Raw genomic sequence first — 12,325 nt, forward strand, 5'->3', positions numbered from 1 at the left:
AGCCACGGCACATAAACAGTTGGCACCCGATACCTCGTTCTTCCTGAGCAACGTATTAGTTATCTGTTGGTAGAAATGGTCATCGATATGGCGCTCTCAATAAACACAGCCGTCGCGCTGGCTGGCGTCATCTCGCACATCGCCTACTTCAAGCAAGGAGAACACCACCTCTACGGGTTCTTTTACCTCAAACTCCTCCTCACTGCCATGTCTACAGCGACTGTCATACTCTCCTGCGTCCCGGGAGCCCCCTGGACAGTCGCACTATCGACCGTCCTCAAGCTGCTATCTGCCTACCTCTTCGGCATCTATACCAGCGTCTTGGTGTACCGCCTCCTCCTCCACCCCCTGAACCGGTTCCCAGGCCCCTTTCCTGCCCGCATCTCGACAGTCTGGACCTCTACTCAGCTGAAAAATAACAATATGCACCTCACCCTCCTGCATTACCACCGAAAGTACGGCCCCTTCGTGCGCATCGGCTCTTCAGATCTATCAATAGCCCACCCTGACGCCCTGGAGCCCGTCTACGGCACCCACTCGCGCTGTATAAAAGGCGCAAACTACGAGCTTTCTGCACCGGCAACGGCGCTCCAGCTCATGCGTGATCCCGAAGAGCATCATGCTCGCCGCCGGGTTTGGAGCGGCGCATTCAGCGATCGGCTCTTGCGGGGCTATGAGGTGAGGATTAGAAAATACCGCGAGAAACTGCTTGATAGACTCTCCGAAATGTCCAGTAGGAAGGAGCCCGTTGACGTGACGAAGTGGTTCAACTTGTACTCCTTTGACGTGATGGGGGATCTATCCTTCGGCCGGGGGTTTGAGGCTCTTGAGAGGGGCGAGGAGCACTGGGCAATGAGGCTGCTGATGGCAACGCAGGACTTCGTGGGACTGAACTTGCCCGCTTGGGCGTTTGTCCTGATGATTAGAATTCCTGGAGCCTCAACGGACTTTTGGAGGTTCTTGGAGTTCTGTGGAGAGAGACTGCTGGACAGGTTCAAGGTCTATCTGCCAATATTCCCAACTACTGATGAGAAAGGAGAGCCCACTGACCAATATAGAATGACCCCGAAATCCCCGATGTCAGCTCCTCGTTATTCGTTCCGCTAAAAGGCAGGAACGTGGACGATCTCACGATCGACGAGAAGAACCTACTATACGGCGACTCCCGGCTGATCGTCATCGCAGGAAGGTATACTGTTTTTAGTATATCCAATATCCTCTTCTTGAAAACGGACTTTCTAACTAGTACCAGTGACACCACAGCCGGAACCCTCTCGGCCATCTTCTACGAGCTCGTCCAACACCCCGAGCATATCACCAAGCTCCGCGCCGAACTTGAACCTCACTACCTCGAGAACGACAATCCCAAAAAGACAGAATTCCTGCATTCAAAGATTGCCCATCTAGACCATCTCAACGGCATCATCAACGAAGCACTCCGCCTCTACCCTGCTGTTCCGTCCTCGTTGCAGCGGAAAACCCCGCCAGAGGGGATTGTCGTCGATGGCACGTATATACCGGGAGACATGCATGTGGTCTGCCCGTTATACACCATTGGACGGTGTAAGTGGTTTATTTTATATTATTATTGTTCAATTTAATATCTTTTTCAACAATTTTTGTTTTGACAAAGTAACTGGATATGAACTGACATTATCCCAGCCGAGATAGCCTACGACCACCCCGAAGAATTCATCCCTGAGCGCTGGTATAGCAAGCCAGAGCTGGTCAGACACAAGGGCGCCTTTGCGCCATTCAGTCTTGGTACGCTCTTGAATCTTGCCCTTTTTTCTTTTATAATATCAATCTCCACTCCAGTTCCCAGTCGAGCCAGACTGAAGGCATTAACTGTTTGAGCGTAGGCCACTTCAACTGTATCGGCCGACCCCTGGCACTCATGAACCTCCGCGTCACACTCGCACAGCTGATCATGGAGTTCGACGTGCAGTTTGCGCCGGGCGAGGACGGGAAACAGTTTCTGGCTGACGCGAAGGATAATTTCGTCATGTACTTTGGGAAGTTGGAGTTGGCCTTTATCAGGAGGGAGAGGGAGAGGAAAGATGAGCTTTGACTGTGACAGTGTAACCTGTCAGACGCGAGGGCTGGGGTAATTGGATGGTCAGCATGCTTGCCATACCGTCTATTATCTGTCAGGCCCATTCGTAGAGAAAGTTGGTGCTCACCCGTTCATGGTTTGGCCAAGGATTTAGGGTTCAATGCATCAATGCATAAGCGCGCACATAGATAGAACTGGCCTATGGTAGTCTATTGGCAGGGATGCGATCAGAGAAAACATACAATTGTTGACGTATATACACCTGCATGATAACTCTATCAAGGTCTAGCATAACCCAGCCTGTGCAGACTATTTGTATCATGAACTCCACTTGCTCTCCGTCTCCCTCTTTTGGGTGGCTTCCTTCTTCCCAGAATCAGAAGACTCCTTTAGTGCTTCTTTCACAAGCCAGAGACAGACATCCTGTACATCCTTCCCCACGCGCCAACTACCCAAGACCACCCCTTTATCAGCAAGAATCTCACTAGCCCGTTCCCAGCGTCTTCGCCAAAGTTCCTCCCGCTTATTGGGTAAAGGAGCGCGCGGGGGGGCTGAAAGGTTCGGTGTTGATGATCGCGAGGGCGTGTAAGTGTCAGAACTGCTGGTGCTGCTTCTGCCAAGGGAGGCGTTTGACGCTGGAGAGCGCAGCATGCTGGGCGCGATTGGATATGCATTCTGGCGACTTGGAGAAGATGATTGGGATAGCTGTGATGACGAGGCAGCAAAGCGCGGTGGCCGTTCTGGTACCGGACGATTGGTGTTAATTCCCACTTGAGAGGGGCTATTTGTTGATGCTCTGGTGACGGACCGACGAGGAGGTGGAGGAGGCGGTGCCGGTTTCGAGATTCCCGCTCCATCACCACCAAAATCCTGCAACCGGGCAACCCAGTTGTTGGTTTGTGGTGCCCCTCGATTATCAATGCTAGAGTCGCTCTTATCTGCTGAAGATGAGCGCGTGGATGCAGTTTCGCCAGCTGATATAGAGTCAGAATTACCCGCGCTGCGCCTCGGTAGAGGCGGTGCGGGCTTCCGCGTAATGGCCTCCCTTGATGGCTTGTCCGCCAGGTCAGCGGTGTTTGTTACCGAACGGAGGGCAGAGGGCTTGGATGGTATAGCAGGGGGGGTTCTTGTGTTCATGGGCTTGTCGGATTCGTCCGACAAGTCGATCAAGTCTTCGCTCCCAGCGGGGCTAGCTCGTGGAGCTGGATCTGAGGAGATACGCGGTGGCCGTGGCGGTAATGTAGGCCGATTAGGGGCCAAATCAGAGTGGTCAGCCAGCTCAGGGGTGCTGTTGATGCGGGATGGTGTGTTTTCCAGATGGTTGACGGACTTCTCAAAAAACGTCGTCCGCTCCGGCGTAGTCACGTCACGTATGAATATACCAATAATCCTACCCGGATTCGTCATCGCGAGATCAGTATACACTTCGAGATCAGACTCCCCACTGTCACCAACTAGAATAAATTTCCGGTCAGGAAAGTCTTCCAGGATCCTTTCTAGATTTCCTTTCTTCCGCTCCAGAGTAGGTTCAAATATACCCTGAAAGAGGCCACTATACTGCTTCAGATGGAAAGACCCAGGCGGCAAGCCAACCATCTTGAAGAAGCGATCTAACAGCGGATATAGTTGCCATGGGGAGTTCGAGACGTAGTGTATTTGCACACCCGCTTTGGCCATTGCATTATACCAGTCAGTGACGCCCTCAATGGTCAAATCCGACAGCTCGCGGGCGAATATATTTCGGCACATCTCCTTCGCTCCACTCGCAATGGCTGAATGCTTTACTGTGTCGTCAATGTCACTGATCATACTTATGCCTGTGGGTTCAATTATCTCGACATTCTTCACAGCGGAGAGGTCCTCCGATGCAAGCACGCGCACGTGTGTGGGAACAAAGGACAGCGATGCTCGAATCGAAAAATGGCCTGAATCATTGGTCATAATATTCTTCGACTGGCTGTCTTCATCATTGAAGAAAAAAACAGTCACCGCCATCCCAGCCATCGGGTTCGATAAGAAGGGTTTGATCCGCTCCACTAAGTGACCGTTCGCGATCAAAAGCTCATCCTTGCTCAGCTGGCCGGAGGACTGTGCTGACGCATTTGTTGGGGTTCGTTGCGGTACGCGGCCAGCAGGCTCTTCGTTAAGTCCCTCCGAAGCGGCTTTCAGGTTTATTTCATTCTGTTTGTCGGCGGTCTTGATGATGAACTGAGCCTCGGAATCAACAAGCTCCTCCTCTCTTTCCTCCGTTATACGCGGTCTGCGATCATCTTCCTGACTCGTCCCATCGAGACCAGTCTCGCCATTTATCGGTGCAGGTACGCCGCTCAATTTTCGAGCCAGGGCGACGACCAACCGCTGCTTCCTCGACATCGGTCCACGATAAGGCGCGTATACCCAGCCCCGAACGTCTACTGCAACCACAGCATTCTCGTCATCGAACGTCTCCCACTCATCTTCGCGTTCCCTCGTTCCATCGTACCCTCGGTATTCATCAATTGAATCCAGAGATTCACGTTGCGACATCTTCTGCGCCGCAATCCTATCTCGACCTAGCCGCCTCGCATAGCTCGGGAAGATAACCATCTCCTCATCCCCAGACCGCGCAATCTCAACATCCGGAAACGCACCAGGCGTGTTCATATACTCGTCACCCAAGTCGCGGGACGCATTCCGCTGAGCCGTCCACGATGCCGCGTATGACTGCCGCAACTCGTTCGCCGCCTTTAAGTACTCGAAGACTTTCTTCCGCCGCGCACCCCGCTCGCGCCCGTTACCAAAGCCATAGCCGCTACTCCATGTTGACGATGAAGACGAACCGTGCTCTGACATCGAGACAGCTCTCTTGCCCGCTCCAGGCGCTTCCGCTTTCCCCGCCGCGTGCGCTGCTTTTTCAGAAGGCACCAGCAGGCCCCCGATAAGCCCACTCACTCCCCGGTGCCGCCGTCTCCGTCGGAATAGCTCTGTAAGACTTAGTTTTCCTTTCCGCGACCGCTTTGCAAGCCTCGCCTGTCGCTGGACGAGCGCTCGATATACTCTCGCTTGCGCCCGGTGTCGAACGGCGGGAATGATCTCGTGGCGGAAATTCCAGAGGCGGAGGTGTGCACGGCGGCCAGCGTGGGGCCCGAAGATGAGACGGAAAAGTTGTGAGAATTTGCCTCTAGGTTTCTGGCTTGGGAAGCGACGAGGGTGAGGGAAAGGTTGGTGCGGCACTGGCCACCTCACGGAGTTAGGCGGCGGGCGCCAGCGACGAAGGAATGATTTCGGAGCCAGGTTCGAGGACCTTTAGAGAGACGACCGATGTAGGGTAATCAACTAAGGGGAATACTCGAGGAATCTGTGTTTCCAGGCGTTGGTTAGCGTAATTGAGTTGATGTTTGCTCAGCGCAGACAAGCTCGAGGCAACAACGGCTGAGGCGGCGACAAGCCAAGAATGCCTTTCAACGAGACCTGCTCGAAGACGACAATGTCGCAGCGATTCATTTATCTCTGCCGCTGTAATAAACGAATTGGAGAGCAAAGACTTGTAGCTGAGCTGTCCAGTCTGGTTCCTGATAAAAGCGTGGCGAAGGCACAGGGGCTGAGGTTGAGTGATGTTTCGGTTCCTCCGCCTTTCTAGGTACCGCGCTTGCTACGAGATTATATATAATTTTTTGGCACACCTCCATCATCCTTAGCCAACAGACGGCATCTCTCAAAAGGTGATTGGTCCGTCTGGCGTTTTCCGTATCTTTTAAGGAAGGCTACTTCAGGGATCACCGTATGCAACATACTTTTCTGAATAAGGTCTAACTCGCTATTATATATGCTGGTAGATGGTCGGTCACTCGTCATTGCTTCATCACTAGCCATCTTCCCTGACCCTTCTCTCCATCAACTCAATTCTCTCCATCACCTATGCGAGGCAGGGCAATGTGATTGCGGTGTCATAAGCCTCCATCCAACGATTGAAAGTGTATCTTGGGAAAGGAGCCAGATTTCTGGAGTTTTCTGACTTTGTCGACGGATAATTCAATGGCTCTAAGCGGCCTTTGCATACCCAGGAGCGGCTCCATGAAATCATCGGCCAGCCGACCATGTGGAGGTTGAGCGATAAGCCCTGAAATTAAAGTTTCAAGAGGAATCTGACATTGGCTCTTTGCTGCCGTGAATAGCTTTGTGGCGTCTCTGCGCTCCTTCACTTCTAGACTGTGAGAACCATCCAGAACGAACGGTGATGGCAGTGAGTTTGAACTTTCATGTTATCCATAGCTAGCACCAGTTGCCGTTGGCAATGACGAAAAAAGCGGAGGTGATGTTGATGCTGCGTGAGAAGCATCCTCATCGTTCTCGTCGTGTATTGTCTTGAGAATATAACTGAGCTCTAGGTAATTCATGGGGCGAGAGTATCCATGGCAAGATAGGATGCTTGCAGGGGCAGACCAAAGGTCTGTACGGCCGGGTCTAGCGTAACGCTAGCATAGAATCATGCAAGACTTCAGTCGAAGCTGGTTGATATTATCGTGTTTGATGTTGACGCGTGACACGAACTGGTCAAGTCTCGTGAAGGTTAGCACGCAAGGCGCCGAAATGCGCATCTGTGCGAATGGTTGTCATCGCTTGGCTAAGTATTGACACCGTTGCTTGAACCAACTATGGCGTGTAAAAAGTTATTGGTTGACAAAATGGAAAGTGAGTTGTTGTTTCTATAATCATGCCGGGTTCTGTAAATAATATGGTACATATATAGTAGGGTGTTGCGTCAGGTATACACTCAGACTGACTCGCTGTCTTCCGCATAGTTTATTGTCTTTGTCCGTCGACTTCGGCGGACTCCATTGCTCTTGGCCTGCGACTGAGGCGGCTTTGCATCATCGGACAGTTCTATGTCGGAAGCCGATGGGGTCGATGGATCAGGCGACGATGCTTTGCGCTTTCTGCTGGTGCGTTTCTTGATGCTTGGGGACCGCTCAGCGGCTTTCGTAGGCTTTGTCGGGGTGCTAGGAGTGGCAAGGGCAGCATCAAGCTTCCCGTCTGGCTCTCGTGGTGGGGCCTTCTTGGTAGACTTGGGGGTCTTTAGAGCTTTGGTCCGCACAATCTTCTTTGGCCTCAACCATTCTTCCATTCCTGGAGGCCAGTAGACCCTCCGCTCCGGGCCACCCATGCCGACTTCCTCTTCGGGAACAGTCTTTGGAGGCGGCACCTGTGCTTCAAGGTCGACAAAGTCGCCGTTCTTCTTCTTCTTCGACTTCCGCGGCGGTTTGAACGGCTTATTCTCGTCAGTGCGGACATAAGGCAGGATATCATTGAAAAGATCATGCCCTGGTAGCTTATAAGTCCTCATCAGCTCAAAAACAGCCTGCTCCTTATCCTTGGCTTCTATCATCAGATCCATGGTAGGGTCGCAGGGAGGAAGAACCCGGACGCGATCACTGTGCTTTCGGCGTTGACGGTTGGTGATGGCGGCAGCGACAGGCTCGGAATAGTGCATTTTTTGTGTAATATTCTTTCTTGTCCACGTAGCCTTGATCCGATCGTAAAGTTTCATGATGTCGAGAGTGCCCTCTCGGAGCTGGGAAGAGTCAAAGATGATATTGTGGTGGTGATAGTCCAGGACAAGCGGAATATTCAGCTCCTCACAGATAGGAAGCAAATCATGTACCGACCAGCTCACGTCGTCGTTCTCCAGAACCAAACGGTTCTTGATGTCCTGCGAGAGCTTCTGGTAGTTCTGCCGAAACCGATCCAAAGTCGCCTCCTTATCGCCGAAGACACCACCCATGTGCAGGATCATTACCGCATCGCGGTCTTGTTGCGCAGGCAGTTTGAGCAGCTGCAGCATCTCCGAATGGTACTCCAAATCGCGGAAGGAGTTTTCAAGCACTTCTTTTCGAGGGGAGCCCAGCTGGGTGAATTGGCCAGGGTGCACAGTCACCCTATGGCCAAGCTCAGCGACAAGACGCCCGACTTCGCCAAGCGTCTCAGAGGCAAAAGGAGCCAACTTATATCCATATTCTTTGTGGCTCGCAAATGGAAACATCTCACTGCTGAGACGCATAAACTTGATTCCGTACCGATCGTTCCAGCGTATCAGTTTCAGCAGATCGCGAGCATTCGCCAATCCCAAAGCTTCCACGTATGCCTGGCCTCGTGCGATGTCAGCAGGCTGTGACCGGTCCGGCCGGTTCTTGGTGGCATGCGGCGGCTGTGAAGGATCGGAAAGGGGATGTCGGTTCTCAAGGATAGAAGCTATACGACAGGTGCGGGAACAGAAAACAGGCGGATTCGAGTATCTGAGGTAGGTATTGAGGCAGGCCTACAAAGACATTCGTATTAGATGGCAGCACGGAAACACTGTTTGAGGGGCATACTCACATATCCCAGCCTGCCTTTCCAGGGAAGGGGAAGATAGTCGCTATTGACGGCCGGGGGCCGCGAAAGAGCTTCCTGAAGCTCTTCAGCCTCAACGGGCACATCCTCGTCCGATTCAGGATCAATTGGCGCAACGTCAAGCTTTCCGTTCGTGTCTCCCAAGTCGCCCCCATCTAATGAACTCTCGAGCTGTTCATTTTCCGTTTTCACTGGTGTATCCGGAGCAGGTGTTGCTGCCATTGCGCGGGATGGGCCAAGTGACCGAGCTGGGAATCGGGTCCAAGGCGAGTTGACTGTCGTCGCAAGCTTTGAAACAGATCGGCTTACTTTGGAATGCGATGGGAAACCTGCCACGCTGTAAGTACGACTTTGAGAGCGAGAATCTGGCCTGCTCGTAGCGGCGATCGGGATCGCCACCGTAACGCGAGTCATCATCCATGACCGCAGCGATGGAGAGGTGTGGCGAAACCGGGCTGGGCCGGATTCCACGGCGCTGTGGAAACAGGCGGCATGCTGGATGAACCTCTTTTGAGGGAGGTAGCGTATAAACATTCAGCGCGGTTGAGCAATGGACGAGAGTAATTAGAATAACAAGATTCGAGTAGTGTTCAAACGAAGGCTTTGGAGTTGTGGTGACCCCAGTGCATCGTGGTGCGCATATGAGTGGGTAGCGATCGAGATCGAGATCGGTGATGGAGCAGAGCGATGACGATGACGCAGAGAAGAATGAGCGAGAGACGCAACTGGAAAGAATGGCTGAAGTTCGGTCGAACAGACCTTGCCCCTGCGTGAGTTAAAAAAGTACAGCAGGGCTTGAGCGGTAGAACGCGAAGACGCGAGAAGCTTAGCGTTGCGCGTGTTCTCCCGTTAGTGGAGGATGAGACTAATCCTGTCTAATCTTATCGTAGCAAGCTCTCTATACAGAACCTCCAGTGTTACTCCAACCTGTCGTTTTCCCTCCTCTGACAAGATTCTGCTCGTTCTCTCGAAAGCATTCCAATTGCATCAGTTGCATTTCAGACTTTTATCTATCCTATTGTTTTTCACAATGGCTGTTTCGAATACTACTAGACATATCCGTTGTATGAGAGCGGTGCCTGTTCAACAGCCCGTCTACAAAGGAGCAATTCAAGAACTTGAAACAATCTTGTGAATAACAAAAAGCTTCTAGGCTCCTTCATGCTCTCTCGTGGCATTCCATCGTGTTATGGAATAGCTTCTCCTGGTCCGGTGTTATGCCCATTGTTTACGCCAACATTCCTTACGCGGCGATCAGAGCCAACGAGCTGCCGTCCCAGATGGACACGCCATGGCATTCAGCGTCCCTGCTGGAGAAGGTTTACAGCATACCAGTGGTCCAGGGCTGTTTATTTAAGATGCTGTTCTCTACGACTCCGGCTGCGCAGCCCTGGCATCTTCTTGCTCTTTTCGGGATCTGGCCTATACAGAAGTAGTGTTATCTCACCTCTTCTCTATACCGAGAACTTCTGCGTCCATTGAGCCCATTAAACATTGTCACTCCTTAGGGCTATTCTTCTTTGTTATACAATCAGGTGCACTCCAGATATTGTCACAGTCATACCTGCAGTATAAAGGACTTCAAAACCAACCCGGGCCTCTAACCTGACTTCTCCAGTTACCTCAGATCTTGCTTTTGGTTCACAGCCTGGTGCTTCCAATCGTTCAGACAAAGCATTTTCTTTTCGAATCTCAGCCCGTCGTCAAGATGAAGAACTTCCTTCTGACTGCCGCCCTGCTGGCCTCGTCCGCCTACGGACACATTCAAATGTCCAAGCCGTACCCTATCCGCAGCCCTCTCAACCAGGCAGCCACCGGTGAAAAAGATTACTCGTACACCAATCCTTTGTCTACATCCGGCTCTGACTATCCTTGCAAGGGCTATGCCAACGACCCCTTCAACTCCGTCGCCACCTACAGCCCGGGCTCAACCTACGACCTCGAGCTCTCCGGCAGTGCGGTGCACGGCGGCGGCTCATGCCAGATCGCACTCTCCTACGACAAGGGCAAGACATTCCAAGTCATTCACTCCATGCTTGGCGGCTGTCCCATCACCAAGAGCTACAAGTTCACGATTCCCGCAGACGCTCCTACCGGCGAGGCTCTTTTGGCCTGGAGCTGGTTCAACAAAATCGGAAATCGGGAGATGTACATGAACTGCGCCCAAGTCACCGTTGGCAATAGTGCACGTCAAGAGGGCTTCACGGCCGTGTCTAAGAGCCAGGCATTCAGCAGCCTTCCACCGCTCTTTATCGCCAACGTCAACGGCCCCGGTCAATGCACCACTATCGAAGGCGAGGAGGTCAACTTCCCCATGCCTGGGCCTTCCGTTGAAGGAAGCCTCTCTGGCACGGGCTACAAGTGCTCCGGCTCTGCTCCTTTCCTTGGCACCTCCAACTCTCCCAACAGTGGTTCCGGCTCTTCAAGCTCTGGATCTTCGACCAGCGCCAGCACCAGCCCTACCAGCCTCACCCATGCGCCCGTCACTTCCTCCACCACCACCGCCGTGCCCTCTCCTTCCTCTTCAGTGTCATCACCCTTGTTGACCTCTGTTGATACATCCAGCCAGCCGAACCCAACTCTCCGCCCTGAAATCCCGCTTCCAGATGACTCAACCTGCGTCACCGGTACTATCATCTGCTCCGAAGACGGCAAAAGTTGGTCGCTTTGCGATCAGGGCTTCCCTGTGCACATGGGCAGCGTTGCTCCAGGAACTCGCTGCACCCACGGCGCTATGCACCGCGCTGACTAAGTTGAGATATGAGGTGGATCTAGGGCTATGGTATATCTCTCAGTCTTACGTTGGAATAGCAGCTCTTTTGCAGTTACGGCTTGGCTGTCTTGGTTTAGTGGCTGTACATTAAATGTACTTCTCTTTTATGCCTGTAATGCTTCCAGGCTTTATCACTCTGTCGATCTTTTATATCTATCCTTCAAACTCTATGCGGTGTCTCAATTATTCAAACTTTTTTTTTTCTTTCGTTCGTTTCTTGTTTCCATTTATGTTAGCTGCATATTCTACTTAATGTTCTCTTGATGTAAAGTTAGTCGTATGACGCTACCTCTACACTTTTGCAATCACCAGTTCCTCTTTCAGTGCCTTAAGCCTGCTACGTAGCTTACATTGTTAGCGCTTAAACACTATGCTTGTCCATATTAGAGTTGTCCAAGGTCAAGACTGATGCGGTGCTCTGGGGTGGTTCCCTGAATCTAGGTAGGTACAACGTCATCCTTCACCACCCTGAGAACTGTCCTGTGCTGCCCGTCTAAAGAGTGTATGGACAATTAACATTGCAGGGATCGCGTGATAGGAGATCGACGAGCCGTCTCTACACATCGTGTCGCATCTCAATAAACGCCTCCGACTCCAAGCATCAACTGCAATCAAGAATCAGCATAGCCGGATGAGGAAAGGAAGCAGGCTCTACAGCCAGGTATTAGGAGCTCTTGACCATATCCCAGAGTAGGCAGGGGAAAATCACGTGGTGGTAAAAGCTCGTACACCTTGAAGACTCTCCAGCCTTCCAGCTGTACAGTGGGTGATCACCTGACGCCCGATATCACCTGCCGCCCGATTTCTCCTCACCGACTATTTTTTCGACAAATTTCAACTGCTTATATCTCAGCCAGTATGTCTTCAATTGAAGCAGCGATAGAAGCAATCAATTCCTTAAAGCCAGGCGATTCAATTAATTATACTAAGATTGCGAAAGAGTTTGGTGTTGACCGGTCAACATTATCAAGGCGCCACCGCGGGGTACAGGGCCCAAGGGACCGCCAATATGAGCAGCAGCGAGTTCTCAGCACCCACCATGAAAAGCAACTAATAAGCTATATCAATAAGCTCACTGATCGAGGCCTCTTTGCATCCCATGAAATGCTTCGTAATTTTGCAAAGGA

At 52.0% G+C, this 12,325-nt stretch overlaps 4 protein-coding genes across 4 annotated transcripts; 2 read left to right on the top strand and 2 right to left on the bottom strand.

Annotated features, from left to right (window-relative positions):
- Nucleotides 1-87: 87 nt before the first annotated feature.
- Nucleotides 88-2,071, top strand: BDW70DRAFT_166819 (cytochrome P450; the record flags this gene model as incomplete). Its single annotated transcript, XM_073742091.1, has 5 exons — nt 88-999; nt 1,059-1,189; nt 1,253-1,563; nt 1,672-1,764; nt 1,863-2,071. 5 exons carry the CDS (start codon nt 88-90, stop codon nt 2,069-2,071), a joined length of 1,656 nt encoding a protein of 551 aa, XP_073597541.1.
- Nucleotides 2,072-2,310: 239 nt separating this feature from the next.
- On the bottom strand, nt 2,311-5,634 carry BDW70DRAFT_133637 (phosphatidate phosphatase App1 family protein). Its single transcript, XM_073736364.1, has one exon. The coding sequence runs from the start codon at nt 4,886-4,888 to the stop codon at nt 2,375-2,377; it is 2,514 nt and encodes an 837-aa protein (XP_073597542.1). The 5' UTR covers nt 4,889-5,634; the 3' UTR covers nt 2,311-2,374.
- A 1,175-nt stretch (nt 5,635-6,809) lies between these two features.
- BDW70DRAFT_158708 (UV-endonuclease UVE-1) lies at nt 6,810-8,647 on the bottom strand (the record flags this gene model as incomplete). The annotated part of the gene is made up of 2 exons (XM_073740564.1): nt 6,810-8,351; nt 8,411-8,647. The coding sequence occupies 2 exons, from the start codon at nt 8,645-8,647 to the stop codon at nt 6,810-6,812; spliced, it is 1,779 nt and encodes a 592-aa protein (XP_073597543.1).
- A 1,037-nt stretch (nt 8,648-9,684) lies between these two features.
- On the top strand, nt 9,685-11,445 carry BDW70DRAFT_133640 (putative extracellular protein). The gene has a single exon (XM_073736365.1). The coding sequence runs from the start codon at nt 10,134-10,136 to the stop codon at nt 11,175-11,177; it is 1,044 nt and encodes a 347-aa protein (XP_073597544.1). The 5' UTR covers nt 9,685-10,133; the 3' UTR covers nt 11,178-11,445.
- The last annotated feature ends 880 nt before the right edge of the window (nt 11,446-12,325 follow it).

The sequence above is a fragment of the Aspergillus foveolatus genome, assembly GCF_047715535.1.
Source record: "Aspergillus foveolatus strain CBS 279.81 unplaced genomic scaffold BDW70scaffold_15, whole genome shotgun sequence".
Classification (NCBI taxonomy): domain Eukaryota; kingdom Fungi; phylum Ascomycota; class Eurotiomycetes; order Eurotiales; family Aspergillaceae; genus Aspergillus; species Aspergillus foveolatus.